Source organism: Poeciliopsis prolifica, unplaced genomic scaffold (assembly GCF_027474105.1).
Source record: "Poeciliopsis prolifica strain line A6 unplaced genomic scaffold, Auburn_PproV2 SCAFFOLD053, whole genome shotgun sequence".
NCBI lineage: Eukaryota > Metazoa > Chordata > Actinopteri > Cyprinodontiformes > Poeciliidae > Poeciliopsis > Poeciliopsis prolifica.
In genome coordinates, this window is record NW_026562428.1 from 2,854,755 (window position 1) to 2,873,289 (window position 18,535).

Genomic DNA, 18,535 nt, shown 5'->3' on the forward strand with positions numbered 1-18,535 from the left:
CTTTGTGCTGTTTTGTGTTGGAAATAACAACAATACCTCAGTTAATTTTCAGTGTTAACATCTGCCAGCCTGCGGCACAGACAAAAGAAGCGCAATTATTCCTCGTAATGCCCTTGAGAATATTCGAATGACATCAGAAGGATGACTACAACATTTGTAATACCACTGTCAGTGGGAGAAAGAGGAAGGAGGGAAAGACGCAGGGAGAAAGAGTAAAACATTGTCTGCGCCAGCTGATTTATGTGGGGGCTAGTTTGTGTGTGCGCGTCTTTGTAACAGTCTGCTTGTGCTGTGTAGAAAGCTCTGCAGAGTCAGAGAAGTGACTAGGCTTTTTCGACCGAGAGGAGGAGAGAGACGAAGGAGTTAAGAAATGAAAGCGGCTGGCGAGAGTGATTGATTGCGAGGGTAAGGAAAAGGAGGAGAGAAGGGAAACTGGAGAGGGAGCAAGTGCCTCGACGTTCGCATCACCCCCCAGCAGGAGTGAGGAAGGAAGAAGAGTCAAACAAGCTGACGCCCTGCTTCGAATGAATGGACTGAATGAACACACACCATCCTTCATCCCTCATTCGTCCCTGCTGAGCATCACACAGGAGGATACAATTCGCCAACCCGTCTCCCAAGATTCTCTGCTTTCCGACATACAGAGTCTTGGATAATAACAACAGTGGATAATTCTTTTGCCTCGATTTAAGACAAAAAGTAAAGATTGGACGATATGCTTCAGGCTTCTGATCCGACTGCCACCTGCAGTGGAGGCTCTTGATCACTGTGGAAGCGAGTGTCCGTTGTCATTATGGGGTGCACAACCAGTGTGGTTCTGTTGGAAGGGTTGCGTTCCATCCTCGAGAGGAACTGTACTTATGTCAAAGGTTCTGTGGAGCTGGGGGCTCTGGAGGAGGAAGAGGAAGCGCAGAGTCTTTGGGGATCTCATCAATGGATACCCACCACTGCTCTGGTAAACAGTTGCTCTACTTTAACCTCAAAGTTGTTGTGTTTTAACCAGTTCTGGAACAGTTAGCCTCATTGAAATGTCCATTGAGCATCTGCTTTGTGAGTGAAAATTCCTTGCTAATATTAGAGGAAAATAGGCCAACTAGTTTGAGATGATATGTTAACAGAGCTCAAATGAACACTTATTACAACCAAAAATGATAGAAAACCACATACACCAAGCTTTGAAAAATAACAGTTTATAAATACATTCCTAGTCTGCTGAGTCTTAATTTCTGTTATACAATTCAGATGATTGGTTCGAATTTGTTCCACAAAACATGAAGGCATTACTCTAGGTTGATGGTGCTGGTGTATTTATATATTTGCCACCAAGTGAGCACTTTTCAGTCCATTCCGAAGTGGGATCTACGATAACTGTCCATGGTGATAACAGCTGTTTGAGTCACTCAGCCTTTAATTTTGTTCTTCTGCTTTATTTAAATATGAGCGCAGATCCTCAATCCAACTTTTGCCCAACTGTTTTACACCAGGTATTGCTGTTAGCTCCTCCTTCTGGTACCTCTTTGCGTAGGAACTGACATTTCCTGGAAGCTGAAATGATCAGTGAACAGGACCGGTGCCAAGACTTGAACATCATACCCACGAGAGACAATGAGGACCTTACATTGGTAACAATGTGAGCTCTCCCTTTATAAGATGGGCGTGATGGTGGAGCACTGAATGGACAACCAGAAATCCTGTTGAAACCAGCTACCATCTACTCTAACCTGAACACAGTGTCTTGAGTTAAGAGTTCAACAAATTATATTTGTTCAAAGCTTGATAATATATTTTTACATAACATAAATCTTTTTTTGTTTTTACTCAGGTTATTTCCGCCTGATATTAAAATCGTTAAATCGTCCGAAACATTTAATTGTGACATCACAATTAAATGTGATGGCATAGCCTATTGCTAGGCTTTTTACATGTTTGTTTATGTTAAATTAAGAAATTAGCAAATGTATTGTCATTATAATGGGACATAGACACAGTTGGGTTTGTGTGTGACATCGTCTTATAAGGCAAGCCTATTCAGGGACTTTCCCCCCTTCAGGAGACGTGAGTACCTATGAGAAGTCTGATGTCATTAGCACTAAGGAAACTCCCATCTCTCATATTAAGTTGCGGCAGATGTGTTTTCTTGCACTACCTCTTGGCTCTTATTATGTTTTAATGCTTTGTTGCTCTCACTTTAATGGAAAGTGTTCTTACTTTCATTAACTTTGTGACAGATCAATGGATTTAGGCATATTATTATTATTATTTTAAGGTGTACAACAGGTTGGGTTTTCTCTGCTTTATAAGCACCATTCTGACACTTCGTCTCTTCAGGGAGCCTGCAGCAACGGTTGACTCCCAAACATGACGTCAAGCCCGGCCTTATGCAATTCTCTCTAGACTTTTAGAGCTTCGTGTCTTCTTATGTGCGCAAGAGTTAGGGCTTTGGACGCATCTCTTGGGAAGGGTGTAGGGGGCTCACGTGTTGTAATTGGTTCAAGCTGAGTAAAAACAAATGGGCGTCATCCCTCTCCAGCCCCTTCCCTCCTTTCTTCCCTCTGTGAGAGCTTCATCTTTTTCTTCCAAGCTCTTCCACGATTTGTTCTCACTGCATGTATGATCACTTTCTTAGACACAATAACACTTGTGGTATCACTAACATGGTACCAGTGGGCAGCTCTGGGATGTTTGATGGTGTGAGCGTGCCGATAATGAGGGAGGATGACCTCAGTGCGGACGGCGTCTTGACAACAGGCTGATTATCACGCAGAGCTGGTGACACTGTCACCATATGACTTTTGGCTCTGTAGGGGCAGAAGTGATGCAATATGTTACAGCCATAATAGAGAATAGTAAAACCTCAATATGAGCTATTTCAAATAAAGCAGTAAATTTTTTTCTCTAATTTCCAACAGTGAATAAAGCTTTTCCACGTGGAAAAAACCCTGAATCTGGTTTACATTTTCAGACACAGCTTTTTAAAATGTTACCTGCTAAAGAGGACTTACATAACGTGATCGGTTTAAACAGTTTGAGGGTTTTTAAGCTGTGAAGCTTTGATGAATCTTTTAAAGGGGTAGCAACAGGAAACACCAGCTTAAGGAGGTTCCTCTGCATGTTTTTTTGCTTTTTTTTTTTTTAAAGAAAATGAGCAACTGTGGCTTCATTTGCACCAAAGGCACAAGAGCTCTATCAAAACAAATTTTAACTATAAGAAATATATCTACTGTTATGATGATTTCATTTGTAACATATGCGTTAGCCAAGACTTTCCTCTGTTTTGTGGATTTTAGGATTTTGACCAGAGTAGAATGATTAGCTATCTTTTAATTAGGGAAGAAAGGTAACGAGTTGCAGTGACCAAACCAAGAGGACATCTATCACCACAGCTATTAGTAGATCTGATAAATATCTCTTTGTCTTTTGAGGGATTTTCCATGACACCTCGGCTGATTGCACTGCTACACAGGTCGGTTTTGCTTCAGAGCTCCCAGGCCCGCTTCCGTGTTTTTCTAAGACGTAGTCTCTGTGAGAGGTGCATTTCAGCCTGTCCCTTTGAAGCCGACACTGTTGAAACAACTTATGCAAATGATCCCAGAACCCTGCAGTGCAGAAAGTAAAGCTCACGCTCAAGCACACGCTCGCCTACTTTTGTGCTAAACTTTCTTAGCGGCGATGGTGCTGAAACTGCAGCGGAGGAACGACAGCCTTTGAAGTCATCCTGACCCCTTAGCTTGTCATCCCAGCTCCCCTCTTCCTCAGTTTGTGCACTCAGATGCTCTTCTAACTCCTCTGCCAATGGAGACAGTTGGATATTAATCATTCTCTTTGAGTCAGAAAGATTCAAAACACCACTGATGTGTGGGCGCTGTGCACAACATGTCTTTTTTTTTTTTGTCTGAACGCTATCAGTGTTATCGTTTTAAAACGCACAATGTGAGAGGAACGGCTGAACCGAGGCCTCTTTTCTGCTAGAAGATGAAAAGACAGCAACTGTCCACAGAGAGAGCTGAGAGTTGCAAGGAACCCGGGGAAGCTCTTCCCGAGTCCTTAAACTTTAACAAGAGATTGTGTGTTTCACCTTAGAGCCAGAGAAGGAGGAAGTGACCCGCTGTGGGAGTTTGATGTTGTAGATATACCAAAGAAGCAGTTCAAAGCAGAGGAAAAGCAGCAGTGCCAATGTTGACTCTAGAAATATTGTTTCTGCTCAGTTATTCTTAGGCTTTTGTAGAGTCTGTCTTACAGGAAAACTGATCATTAAGGGTAATCAGCATGAAAAACACTTGAAAAGGCAAAACAAAGAGATTTTCTTCAACTTAACAAGTAGTTTTGAAAATTCAAGTATTTGATATTTGCATAATTTTGAAAATTCAAGTATTTGATATTTGCATAATTTGCACAGATTATTGACATAGTGACATACTTTTGTAAACGTCGCGTACTGCAACTTTAAATTGCCATATCAGCCCTGGTGATGATGCTAATTAGAGGACATATGTTAACTTACCATGTCCCTATGTTCAAATTGTTTAAAAAAAGTTTTTAACAGTACCATCATTTTGTCCAGATCTTTTTCCTTTGTTTCTTTTCAAAAATTGATCCACATCCTTAAAAGCACTGTCTGGTTTTAATTGGTGAATTATTTATCATTGCTTCTATCAGTTATTTTAGTGACCTTGTGGGTTTTCCAGTCATTAACAGAGGAGCACCAACAACTTTGTCCTCGTGTTTATGGACCAACCTTCAAGAGTCACAGCAATAGGATCACATTTTGGCTTTTATTTTTGACTCGGCGCCTACAAAAATAGACCAAATTGTTAGCGCTCCACCCCCATGCTGGACAGCTGGAAGGTGTTTGTCCTGATATGCTGCATTTAGTTATCTCTAAAAGGCATTGTGTTTATTGTGATAGATTGTCTTATTTAGCCAGTGCAAGAAATCTCATGGTTTGTGCTGAAGTGTTTTTATTGATATACTGTTCTGATGAGCAATATGTTTTTCACAATGGACATGTCTTTTGTCGTTTTTGTTTATTTTTCTCACCAAATTTCTTCCACTTTAGCTAATGTTTTTCTAAATTCATCATCCTGCTGCGTACGTTTTGTGCAGTTGAGGTCGACTGTTACGTCCAGAGAGGATGTCCTTCTTTTTTATCAGGACTGTAGATAAATAGGCAGGTGGGGCTGGAACATGATGAGATGATCCATGGGTCTTTTCCAAGATTTTAATGAGGGAGGGGTTGTTGTACGTCCTCTCCTTCTTCTGCTGCACACATTCTTATATCTGTACAGCTGAGGGTGGGAGGAGTCGTGTGTTTCTGATGAGACACAGAGGAGGGGAGAGAAAGGGAAAGGGAGGCCGGGCCCACGGTTGAGTGAAAAGAGGGAAACTCGCTGGACGTCATCAAAGCTCTTGAAACTTTCGGAGACGGAAGACAGCTTTCTGAAATGCCATCTTCCGCCTGGACATAAGGTGTACGCGGGCAGGACTTGACCGCCATGCAGTGTCGAACAGCCAAAGCCCCTAAAAGGGAGATGGTGATAGAGAGTCCACAGCAGTACAAAAGTTTGGCTGAGATTGAGGCAGAAGTTGAAGGAGTGCCACAGGTGCCAGTGGTGAGTATGTTCCTATTCCTCTTTGTGTTGAATCCTTCAGAAGCGGCTTGAAATATATTTCAAAGGGTCCGACGTGATGACGTGAAGTAGCAGCCTCTCAAGGGAGCAAATCTTTTTTTTTTTGGAAGTGAAGCACTTGTTGCTTCTTTTGTTCATTAACCCTTCCTGTGCACCAGAGTGCAAGATTTTGAGCAGTCCAATTAAATTTATTTTGTTAAAGTAATTAAAACAAAATTTTACTTTTAATTTCAAATGGATGTTTTTCTTTAATCAACGATGTTGTCACAGTAAACCTCAGACGCACATATGAAATGCATTAATGTGAGATAATTACTGGCAAGTGACCCTGGAAAGGCACTGAGTTCACAGCTGCTTGTCTGCCTGGCCAGCTTATAACTTTATGCTTATCAGGCCAGCTTTAACATCCACAGGGCTGAGAAATTTGGAGGAGGTCACTGCATCACTTGGAAAATCGCTTCAATAAATCAAAACTTAAATCTACAGCCAGACATGTGTTTAATTGGCCTCGTGTGTTTGATTAGTCCAAGAGGCTAATCCAAATAATATAAATCAATTTCGTGTCTACCAACTAAAAACTTAGTATTAAATGGTTGTGGTCATTGGTTTGTTTGGGGTTTTGTCCCATTACATGTGTAATTCTCCTTGGCCAAGACAATAGACCTCAAAAGACCGACTGATCTTTATATCGGTGAGGGTTTGAGCGAATGTCACTCAACTGGTCAGTATGACTAAAAAGCACTTTAAAGTTTAAGTCCACTTACATTTTTCTGAAGATGCTATGCCAAAAGTGATCCCTTAATTGCCACCTGTTTACTTGTCTATGGCTTATAAAATTCATTCTTCAGCTTTTGATGAAGTTTGAAATACTATTGAATATTTGCCTTATGTTTCAGTGGTATGAGCTTCATTAGATGAATTCCCAATCATTGCGTTCTGATGACTGATCTCCAGCTAAGCTGGGCTGCATTTTTCTTTTTTTTTCATATGTCAAAATATTCCTTGGCAGGTGTGTTGCATCTCAATTCTGAGACATCTTTCAAATGTTGAAGCATTTAACATCACGTTGTATTTAAATTATAGCTTTTAAAGTTTGAAAGTTAGCGACTACAAGGTAGAGTTGCTTTCAGGTGGACCTCATAAGCTTTAATATCAATAGTAAGCAACCAATCTTGTGCATCTGCTACTTATTGTATTGTTAATCATCTGTGTATTTTTGTTCTCAAAATTTAAGGTTATTTTTAAGGGAGACCAATCTCAGGGGTTTTTCTGTGGAATGCAACAGCTGAGGTCTGCAGTGTCAAGGGAGTATAATATCGGGAACTGAGCTCTGTTATCTTACTTACTGTCAAACATCAATGCCGAGGCAGTTCTTTTTGCTTCAACGATATCATCTAGAATAAAAACTCTTATTTAGGGAGTAGATGGTTCCACCGCAGCTTCAAGATGTGATGGATGAATGTGCTACAGACAAATTCTCTGCAACTGTGTAATGCCGTGCGGGCCCTAAATCTCAGAGGAACTGAATAAAAGCATTAAAACAGTTTTGAAGATGAGTTCTCACAAGGTACAGGCAATAAAGAGGCCAGTTGGTGTAGATCTGTCTCTGTTGCACACTGGTATAAAGAGGTAATGTGTACGTCTGGGGAATAAGGGATTCCATGAGCTGCAGTAGCCACTTCTTTAGATATTGAACGTGAGCCTGTGACACTGCGACTGGTACAAATACTCACACAATCTCCGTCATCCAACATCTCCTCCTCTTGTTGCCCATATTCATTGTGCCAGTTCCTGTATCCAGAGCTGCCAGTGAAAGGACAATAGCAACTTGTTGTCCGCACACTGTGAATGCTACAAATTTACCATTGTGAATGCGTCCAGAACATATGAAATGGTCCTGTTGTTGTTGAACAGGCACAGTTCCTTTCTGGTGAATCAAACAAAAGTTGAAAAGGCTGGCCTAATGTTGTGTTTTCTTCCTGCAGGTAAAACCAAAGATCATAGAGCCTCTGGACTATGAGAATGTTCTCCTCCAGAGGAAAATGCAGATCATAAGCGACGTTCTGCGTGATATGCTGGTGTTCCCTTCGGAGGACTTCCAGGTGAGCAAGAGCAGCTCTGAGCATGCTGATGGATTTATTACTTTAGCTTCCTTTTTCAAAAGGAAAATACATTTTTGCAACATTCACAACGTTACTAACCAATAAGATGCATCGGAAAATATCTTTTACATTCAAATTGATGTTGCTTGCGTAGAAATATGAAGTACTTCTATTTAAACCTGTTTGTGCTCAGACCTTTAACTGTTTATAAAAGTGTCTGCCTCTCCAAAGTGAATTATTTCTCCATCTTTGGTATCTTTAGTGCTCCCTTTTGAATTCTGCTTTTGCATTTTCACTTTGAGTTCTCAAATTCTCAGAATCTAGTTCTAAAGTTAGTTCACTCAGGTTTTCACCTTTATCTGCTTCTTAGTTTTTTCTGCAATTATAACTTGCCGTAAAAATAATGAAACTAGATGAGGTTACCTTGAAATAAAATACACTCATCATTGTATATGAACTAAAATACATTGAATCCAAGGACGGTGTTTACAAAGGAACATCCAGCCTACTCCTAGATTATTGCGCAATTGGTCGATGATTGGTGGTTTTCATTATAGGGCTGTCTCTGTTAGTAACTGTCCACAACCAGTGTGTGTTCCTGTGTGTATGCAAGTGTGTGTGTGGTTTGACCCAGTCCGTTCATCTGTCCAACCCACCACATGTTTCACATCACTGGGCTGAGAGACACAAAGCATGAAAACAGCCAGACACAAGGGTGTGGCAAGAACAAGTACTGCACTCCAACACTGATAAACATTGATTTAAAGAGTAGGGGTTCATAGTTTGGTATGTTTTTAGGAGGACAAAAAAAAACAAGTTTTTTCCCTTTCAGTGAACACTGAAAAATATGGAACTGTATACATTGTTTACAAGGTAAAACTTAGGCTATAGGCATCTTTGTTTGAGTGTTACTCTGTTCTAGTGATGTTTGCATTTAGATGATCCCGACTCAACTGAATAATTAAGTTGAATGTAGAGCTAGCTCAAGATCTTACTGTTGTTGAAATGATGATTACATCAAGATTTCGATTGATCCTCCTTTCTGCTGCTTACCAATAGGGGAATCTTTCAAGCGACAATATTATGTTAAATCAACTTTCTTGTGCTTTCATAATGTTGTGATGGTATTCCCTCATCAAAAGCACACCTGGAGTCTTGCCTTGATTCTTTCATGCATGTTTGAGAAATCCTTTACTCTCTACTATTTTGCTGTGTAAAACACCTATTTGGACCAGCGCCACCTCTGAGCTTCAGCTTTTCCGAGCAGCCTCCCCATCTAAGCTCCTTCAGACTAGCCAGAAGCAATTAGCAAGCACCTGGTGCAGCTGCATATCTGCTGAGCTCAGTATACGAGTGACTTCTGAGTGCAAGGCTGGTAAAACCTGGAAAGGTTAATAGAGGAGCCATGTTGTAATGAGTCTTTACAGAGACAGAGGCTCAGTTTGAAGATGTTAAGAACTGAAGTTAAATTTCTTTTTAAGAAATCATATTTGATATGTATATATATAAAAAAAATTTTATAAGAACTGATTGTGCTATAAAATGGTACTATGTGCTTGTAAAACATATAATAATGCCCCATTAAACAGAGTTTAATAATGGCCAGAGTCGTACCCTCTGACTCATCATTACTCTCCTCTCTGTTTTGAATTTACAAGGTTCCACACAACAATGTCCTGCATTTACGGGGGACACTATGAACTGAAAAATCCCTAATTTCTCTGTGAACACACATTCTCACAAACCCATCAAAGAGGAAAGAGATTAATTGTGTGGTTATGGATTTGCTCTTTGTTGATGTAGAGCTCAGCAAAATCATTCATGCTTCCTATACCACCTTTTTAACATTTGATCACTTTCCAACCACAAACCTCACTCTGTTTTATTATTAGGCTCATATGTGATATACCGACACAGAGCAGTGCATAGTTGAGAAGGGAAAGGAAGATGTTACTTGCTTTACAAATCATACAAAAATAAAAATCTTTGTTGTCTGCACCAGTTGTGTATTTAGGGTTTTTACCCTGCTAGAGGGTGAACCTCTGCACTGTTTACCTGTATTTAAAGTCGAAGAAGAAAAGGAAATTAAAGAACGCTATGAAAATTTTCCAGATTGGGCTAGATATGATTTTGATAGCCACAAAACCTGTGTACACACCAAGATATGGCAGAACGTTTAAAACCTTGTGAGCTCAAGAGGGTAAGAACCTGCGACTGGTGATAAATGAGGGCATTGTGTCACTGCGTGCAACTCGTTTTTGTGAGCTGAGTTGAAAACCAGAGCACTCATCTTAAGCAAAGGAAGTGGCAGCCTCTAGTAATTTTGCAGACCCTCCGACTCAATAGCCTTCACAGCCTCAGGCACATTTCCTATGGACCCATACTCTACTCTGACTGACATTATAAGGCTAGGAAGGGAAATAATTGGGTCTGGAGTTTGACTGGATTGACTCAGATCCTACAACAGTCATTCCTTCCTCTTTCAGCCCACCTCATCTTGTTCTGTTGGCAGTGTGTTTAGCATATAAAACACACAAACACTCTCGATTTTTATAAGTCTGTATAATTTAAGAATGTATATTAATAAATTAATGAAATCAAAAGCCTCATATAAAATAGCGACTTGTTTTATTAGAAATTTTCACTTGGTGTTGTTGTAAGGCAGACCCATTGTAAGCAATCGGCATACAGAGGTGACTGAATCGTTTTTTTTCAGAGAGTGCATCAGCATAGATAAAGCAATGTTATTATTTTGTTTTTGATGCAAGATTTGAATAGAATGTACATAAATTCAGTACCAGTATTTGAAATATATATGCATCAAGGTGTTCAAAATGGCAAAAAAATGTTTTAAAAAATCTATTGATTATTGTTTTGCTAATGATCAAATGGCATACTCTGAAGTATACCTACAATGTTGTGCTATTTATTTATAGCAGCGTATCTTCTTTATATCTTCATTGAAATAAAAGGCAGACACACAATAGCTCGATGATTGAGAGGCAACCAGTGTTGTCGATTTCAGATAGTATAGTTGTAGACGTTAGCATGGGAAGTGCTAAATTGAGGCCTTCGGTCTTGGATGACTCTGGAGACTTCTTAAAAAGCAAATAAGTATCCAGGAACCAGAAGGACTCCTGCTTCTGTGGTTCCACAGATCCAAGAGGATTTCTTCAGCTCAACCAACTGGGACGGTTCGGGCATCTAATGAAGATGCCTCCTGGCCTCCTCTCTTTGAAGGTTTTTATGGTGACCCTGGGGCAGATGTAGAACTCGCTGGAGGGTTTTTTATAAATATTCCTGCTGGCCTCAAAATACCCTTGGAAACCAAAGACAGACAAAGAAGTTTAGTTAATTAACTAAAGGGAATAAGTACATTTTGTAATCTTGAGGTCTTGTAAAATGAAATTTGCCCTCCTGCCTGACAGAATGGATGCGTTGTGTGATGTGTTTTTCATGCCTTTCTCCCTTCAGATCTCCACCCTGCAGCGCCAGGGACGGACTCTGCTCTCCACTGTGCCAGAGACTGCTGAGAAAGAAGCGTCCTCTCTGTTTGTCCAAGAGGTAAAACCAATACATGCATGGATGCTAGCCTGCCATTTTAAATCCCTCCACGAGTGCCAAAGGCTAGGCTTTGACCGAAGCCCTGCAATGTCCATTCGATTGATGTGGTGCCAAGTTTGATCCACTTTTAGCCAAGCACAATTTGCTTTGTTTCTGCCGTAGTTCGAGCACCTGGAATTCATACCTTTCACATGGATACTGGTACTGTTGATTGAACATTAAGCTAATCAAAGCTTTGAATGTCTTGTGCAGGTAAAGCTAGTTTGATTTCAGGAAACAAATGCAGATTATTCATTTGGCTGTGAGAAGAGAGAAAACTGTTGACCTTCGCGTGAACTTTTTTTCTGACAGTAAGTTTGCCGTGGATTGTCCAGAGATGGGGTCCATACTTTACTGGTATTTGACCCCATGTGGTGTGAGAGAATCTGCGCTCTGGATACTTGCGGATGGGACTCAATATAGAGCACAGTACATGATAGTTTCCCACTGCTGTAGCAAGGCATTACATCATAACTCCATCTGGAACAGCTGTGGTTACTTATACAGATGGATGTTTTCTTTTTTTCTTACCCTGAATTTATTTTTCCCCTTTTATTGACCTTTTGTCTTGGACATTGTGGATTCTATTGTGTTTTATTCAGAGAGCTGAAGAACACATATTGAGATAAGAAATACGACTATTAGCTGTATTTTGTAGGCTTTTGCAATTTGCCATTGTCTGATTTTTCAATTTCGATGTTTCTCCTTGCAGAGTTCTGAGCATGAGCAATCCACTAAGCTCATGTCACTGATTTGAAGTCTGGATCTTTCACTATGTTGCTTGAAAATTAAGATTTTATTTTTTTTTTTTTTTGCTAAATGTGAAAGTTAGTTAACAGTTTTGTTTCAGATATGAAAGCAGAACTTATTTGTCTGGAAATATTTGAAAGTCCATGACTTCCCTGGTGTTTCTGAGCAAAGTATCAGCTCCTCTTCAACATTTTAATAAAAATATGTTTTATTCATTTAGCCATAACTAAACCCTCTTCAGTTCAACTTCATTTCCTCTGATCTCATAACCTCTAACCCTTTTTTTTGTTCCTTTCTTCCTGCAGTGCATTAAAACATACAAGTCTGACTGGCATGTGGTCAACTACAAGTATGAAGAGTATTCTGGAGACTTTCGCCAGCTTCCACAGTGAGTGTGTGTAATTCAGATGTGCTAACCGAGGCTTATTCTTTGACCATAAATGCCCTAAGCTAAAGTGCAGCGTTTGAAGCTGTAAATATAAAGACAGAAATGAGGAAACAGGAAGTCCTTGCAGCAGACTGGTCATTATGGAAGCTCAGATTAAAGATACAGTTTAATTTCACTTTGGAAACTGCATTAGTCTTTGTCGTTTTTATCTCTAAACTTGAAATGTTAGTATGTTTTGGCAACTTGCAGTTCTATTTTAAACACGTTTCTTCATCTTGTAATTGTAAATAATTTAAATTATATTTATGAGACCGTAGGATCTGTGTTCTCTTTAGCTAATGTTCCCGCTAAGGCATTTAGTAAATCTTATTGTTCTCTGTGATGCTGCCCTTTGTTTACCGCCCTGTAGCTGATGTACCCAGAGCTCTAGAATCAAGGATACCTGCCATGGAGGTACTACAACAACAATGGAGGACTTCCTTTGTTTTTCACACTGAGAGCTATTTCAGGAGCAATGTTGATTAACACCATTTAAACAAAAGGAAAATTCCAACAATGCATTGGGCGTCCTTGGCCAAGCCGCTTTCCCTGAGTGCAGGAATTAACTCCGCAGATGTCGTGTGATGTTTAAGTCATGGAAGGTCAATCCTAGATAAATCCTGGCCTTGGTTTGGACTGTTTATAGAAGTAGTTCCTCAGAGAAAGTTGGGTGGTGTAAAGTTCAAAGGGCAAATGGTGCGTTTCTTGAGTTGTACTTTCATAAAAGGTTGCAGCTTTCAACCTAACAGGTAGAAAATGCATTTGTATCATTAGTAATGTTTGTGAGCTTTTGGGGTTGCAAAATGCACTTTCTGAAAAGTATTTGAACATTTCCATATTTTGTCATGTAAACACAAACTCCAATGTATCTTATATTATGAAGTAAACAATCATAAAGCATGACATAGTTATGTGCATACTTTATTGTGCACCCTTTAATTGGCACCTTAACGTCTTTATAATTATGTTCCTAGTAGGTTTGAACAGAGACGGGCATATTTTCCAATCTATCCTGATGTATGTCTCTTGCATACATCAGGATTGAACATCAACCCTATTGACATGATGCTGCCACAGAAATACCAGTTTTTGCCCTCTCTTCAGTTTCGTCCTCCAATTTGTAATTTGAAGAATAAAAAGTCATTTTACCTTTCTCATGCACTACTTTGTGGGTCCACCACATACAAACACATAAAAGAACATTTTCCTTTTTCTTATTTTTTGCCGCTGTATACTGCTGTGACTTCAGGACGGAGCTCTGAGTTGCACTAACTAATCAGAAACCACGGGTATCCATTTGAAAAATACATACTTAGCCATGATTTAAAGCCACAACTGAAGGCAGTTGTAGCAGTGCTAAAGAATAATGAAGAACGTAATGATTAAATAATGAAAAATGACTGTCTGACAAGAGGAACCTTAAACCGAACCAAGTGAAATGAATGTGACGTTTCTCCTTCAGTAAGGCGTTGAGGCCGGAGAAGCTTGCTGCCCACGTGTTTGAAGTGGACGAAGACGTGGAAAAAGATGAGGTAGAGTTTCCAAACATCTCTCCTCACCCAGGAAATCCTGCTGATCCTCTTCTCCTTTGGAGGGACACAATAAGTAGGGAGCACTATTATTTACCTTAATGAAACTTTTTTTTTCTTCCCATGTCCTCCAGGATGCAGCCTCTCTTGGATCTCAAAAGGGAGGCGTGTCGAAGCACGGCTGGCTCTACAAAGGCAACATGAACAGTGCGATAAGTGTTACCATGAGGGTGAGCATTCTAGAGGAAATGTTGCCCTGAAGTGAAAATCTCTGTGCAACATCCATCCTCGTTTGTCTCAGTTTTCAAAAACACAAAACCTTTGCTCTAGTCTATACTGCAAATATTGACTCGCTTGAAATAAAGCAAAACTGACTGACAAGTAACTTTTCAGAAACATATAGCAGCTTGTTTTAAGTCAATAATTCCTCATTATCGATGAAAACGTACTAGTTCCACTAGCAGATCATTTAATTATAACATAGGAAAAATGTCTTCCTAAAAAAATATGCCAGTGGAATAAACAATTTACTTAAAACAAGCTCCTATATCTTGCTAAAAAAAGTTTGCGATTTTGCATTGTAGAACTTCAAAACTGTATATAGGTGTTTATTTTTCATTCAACCCATGTCCAGATGAAAATGTGCCTCAATAATCAATGCTTTTATGTTTCTTTGAGGCAAAATGTTTGCACTTTTTTCTTGCACATTTGGAAATCAGATTAGGCCTCGCTGTAGATAGCCCTTGACGTTTTCAGTACACTTTCCCATGCCCCGTTCCCTCTTTATTTTTAGATTTAACCGATAAACAACACTGGTTTTCACAGTCTCTATTTTAATCCTCCAGTCCTTCAAGAGGAGATACTTCCATCTGGCTCAGCTGGGTGATGGCTCCTACAACCTAAACTTCTACAAAGATGAAAACACGTCCAAGGAACCCAAAGGAACCATCTTCCTTGACTCGTGCATGGGGGTAGTTCAGGTAACGTTGCCTGTGCGAGGATTCTTTCAAACTTAAACTTGAGGACAAAGCTTGGGATTATGCACGTTCTTTCAGAATAGCAAAGTGCGTCGGTTTGCGTTTGAGCTGAAGATGCAGGATAAGAGCACGTTCCTGCTGGCTGCCGACAGCGAGGCAGAAATGGAGGAGTGGATCAGCATCCTGAACAAGATTCTTCACAGCAGCTTTGAACAGGCCATGCAGGAGAAAAGGAACGGCGATCTGAATGATGGTATTTTTTTTCTGATCTCAACCATTTTTGCTCTTTTTTTTTTTTCTCTGCCCGTTTCACACAGTTTCTAATGCATATGTTCCAAATACATTGTGGGATTTTAAAGCTTTTTGCACATGTTTTTATTTTTAAGTTCCCCCCAAGGAGTAATTATCCTAAAAATGTTACACTTTGAAAATTATTCGTTGCTTCCTAAGCTAAATGTTTTTCTTTTAGTGTTTCCAGAAAGGCAAAAAAACCCAACACTTCATTTTGGTTCTGCTATAACAACCACAGCTAACAAAACTCACGTTGATCTCTCTAACAGATGAGGAGCATGGAAAAGCCGAGCTTTCCTCTGGAAGCTTTCCAGACAACTTTCAGGTAGCCTGTTTATCTATTTAAGCCACACCTTCCTTCATTCATAAACCCCAACAAATCAAATCTGTTGGACCTGCTGTGCAGAAAGTCTCCTGATTATTTGTAGTAGAAGCTTTGAGCTAATTAGTCAAACGTTTGTGTTTCCGGGAGCCACATTTTCCACTTGGTGGTCACTCTGCGCACATCTGGATAAGTGTGTTTGCTTCTCCAAGTGGAATATTTCTGCTCAGGGAGTGGCATTCTAAAAACAATCACTTAGACCTATTATGGGAACAAAACAAAAACATTGATGATCCCAGATAGATTCATTTTTCATGGCTTTAACCTTCATACTTGCATTTCAGCATTTTGTTTTGGTTTCTCAATCAAAAGTATTCACACCCCTCAAATGTTTGGACGTGTTTTTAGGTCACAATAAGCAGCAATAGTGTATTTTGTTGGGATTTTATGTGTAAGATCAAGACAACATGGTGAAAAGGGGACAAAAAAGGTCTGATTACAAATGTACACAAAGTTCACTGTACTTGTATTGCTTTGCAGCTCACAGCAGATATCAGATTCAAGCTCTTTTCGACATATTCTATATCTTGTCCTGGTAACTGTGGGAATCTGTGCACATCTCTCTTTTTAAAAAACATTTCATTTGATTTCTGCCAGACTGCCAGAGATATCGAATCCAGAATGAGAAGTGAAGCTCGTCTAAAGCTGTTTACTCTGGATCCAGACACTCAGGTGAGGACGTTCTGGGTTATAAGTATTGTGATAAGATTTAAGCCTTCTAACGACAACTACGGTTTGTCACAGAAACTGGACTTTTCTGGCATCGAACCAGATGTGCGTCCGTTTGAAGAGAAGTTCGGGAAGAGAGTCCTGGTCAGCTGTCACAACCTGTCGTTCAACCTGCAGGGCTGCGTCACAGAAAACGAAGAGGGGCCGACCACTAACGTATGCTGAGAGCTTCGGATGCATTTGTTGTTGGACAGAAATCGGAGTTTTAAATCGTTCAGATGGGCCATTTGGAGGTTGACTGTTAAAGCTCATATTGATGGGTTCCTGACTCTCAGCCAGGGCTTCACATGAAGCATTAGCACTAAATGTGTTTTCCTTTCACTTTTAGTGAAAAGAAAACTCTTCCTTACACAAGATGCTCAGCTGTGAAAGCTCAGCTATTAGCACAAGACTGCACGAACCTCAGATAAAGAGCTTTGTGTAATGGAAAGCGTAAACAAGAAGATCCATTTGGGCTGGACGAAAACTGTGAAGTGCATTTGGGAGGAGGAACATCTGTCGTCTTCTTTGATGTTTCACTCCTTCTCTTGATCTTTACAAAAACATTTCATCCCCTCTCCTTCCTGTGTTCCTACTTTCTCCGTAGGTCGAACCGTTCTACGTGGTCCTGTCCCTGTTCGACGTCCAGAACAGCAGAAAGATCTCGGCTGACTTCCGCGTGGATCTCAACCACCCTTTGGTTCGCCAAATGACATGTGGTCAAGGCAACGGGTCCAATTCGGAAATCATCAGCAATGGTCCTCCAGAAGGCCTTGGCCTGGCTCCTCACTACCCCACACAGGGGGTCTTCTCTGTAACTTGCCCCCACCCAGAGATCTTCTTGGTTGCCCGAATTGAGAAGGTCCTCCAAGGGGGCATCACCCACTGCACCGAACCTTACATGAAGAGTTCAGACTCCACCAAAGTGAGTACACAAGCAGAGATCTTCACCTTCTTCTATTAGTAGATAATCACATTAAATAAACAAATTCTTGTCCAGGTGGCTCAAAAAGTGTTGAAGAACGCCAAGACAGCCTGCAGCAGACTGGGACAGTACAGGATGCCGTTTGCCTGGGCTGCAAGGTGTGAAGCTGGCTTACGATAGACCCGATGTAGTGTGTGGATCAGCGGTGGGCTACATGTTTCATCACAAACATGTAGCAAACATGTTACTCCTTGCTATCCTATCTATTCCGGTTCTGATGTTTTTTTCCTCTGCAGGCCGGTATTCAAGGATGCATCAGGAACTCTGGAGAAAAACGCTCGCTTCTCAGCTCTTTACAGACAGGACAGCAGCAAGCTGTCTAACGAGGACATGTTCAAGCTCCTCACTGACTTCAGAAAGTATGTTGTATTCAGGGGTTGTGTTGTTGCTGTTATTCTTTTTCCTAACAAGTTTTTCTTCCTCTGTTTTCCCCGCAGACCAGAAAAAATGGCCAAACTCCCTGTGCTGTTGGGGAACTTAGATGTTACTATTGATAACGTCGCACCGGACATACCCAGTAAACCTTTATTTATTCTTTTTCAGAACTTCTTCTAATCATCTATTTAAATGACAAGAAGTTAATGATCATCCCTCTAACCTTGCTGCTTGCAGACTGCGTCACTACCTCATACATCCCTGTAAGAAACTTTGAACAAAATGGTTCAGGCAGCGCTCTTCTGGAAGTGGAGGAGTTTGTGCCGTGTATTGCCAAGTGCACCCAGCCGTTCACGATATATAAAAACCACCTGTATGTCTACCCGAAACACCTCAAGTATGACGGACAAAAATCTTTTGCAAAGGTACGTATAGAGAAGGTAGTAATGGCATAAAGTTACAGTGCCTCACCAAAACCAAAATGTTTCACTGTCTTTTCATTCACGTTCATCCCAAAGCTTGTGTTGTTTTTAACATAATAGCATCACCCAAAAAAAAAAAATGAAGCATAAATTCTCTTAATTTGTTGTTCTGAATAGTCAGATCTTATCTGCAACAGGAGCTGCAGGTCCAAAGCATGTAAGCTATCCTATTTGGAAAGCAGTTCCTCTATTTGGCAGGCGTTCTCGTATTATCATCACTTTCTGCTGCTGTTTAGCCCATGAGGCGACTGGCAGCGGCCTCCAGCTCATTTAGGCCAGCTGCAGAGCCGCAGAGAA

General features: G+C 40.4%; 1 protein-coding gene across 3 annotated transcripts in view; it reads left to right on the plus strand.

Annotated features, from left to right (window-relative positions):
- Window positions 1–375: 375 nt before the first annotated feature.
- Window positions 376–18,535, plus strand: part of LOC129378678 (dedicator of cytokinesis protein 9-like) — a 33,736-nt gene continuing 15,576 nt past the window's right edge. For 2 of the 3 annotated variants that reach the window (XM_055059075.1, XM_055059076.1), the window contains exons 1-16: window positions 376–955; window positions 7,613–7,729; window positions 11,204–11,293; window positions 12,388–12,470; window positions 13,972–14,041; window positions 14,173–14,268; window positions 14,884–15,018; window positions 15,094–15,268; window positions 15,576–15,631; window positions 16,286–16,360; window positions 16,433–16,573; window positions 17,004–17,321; window positions 17,397–17,479; window positions 17,618–17,740; window positions 17,819–17,898; window positions 17,994–18,181. In XM_055059075.1, coding sequence (XP_054915050.1) covers window positions 794–955; window positions 7,613–7,729; window positions 11,204–11,293; window positions 12,388–12,470; window positions 13,972–14,041; window positions 14,173–14,268; window positions 14,884–15,018; window positions 15,094–15,268; window positions 15,576–15,631; window positions 16,286–16,360; window positions 16,433–16,573; window positions 17,004–17,321; window positions 17,397–17,479; window positions 17,618–17,740; window positions 17,819–17,898; window positions 17,994–18,181 — 1,992 coding nt within the window. In that variant the 5' untranslated portion in view covers window positions 376–793. Of the gene's footprint in view, window positions 956–5,471; window positions 5,610–7,612; window positions 7,730–11,203; window positions 11,294–12,387; window positions 12,471–13,971; window positions 14,042–14,172; window positions 14,269–14,883; window positions 15,019–15,093; window positions 15,269–15,575; window positions 15,632–16,285; window positions 16,361–16,432; window positions 16,574–17,003; window positions 17,322–17,396; window positions 17,480–17,617; window positions 17,741–17,818; window positions 17,899–17,993; window positions 18,182–18,535 lie in introns of those variants that run through there. The other variant, XM_055059077.1, reaches the window with a different exon arrangement.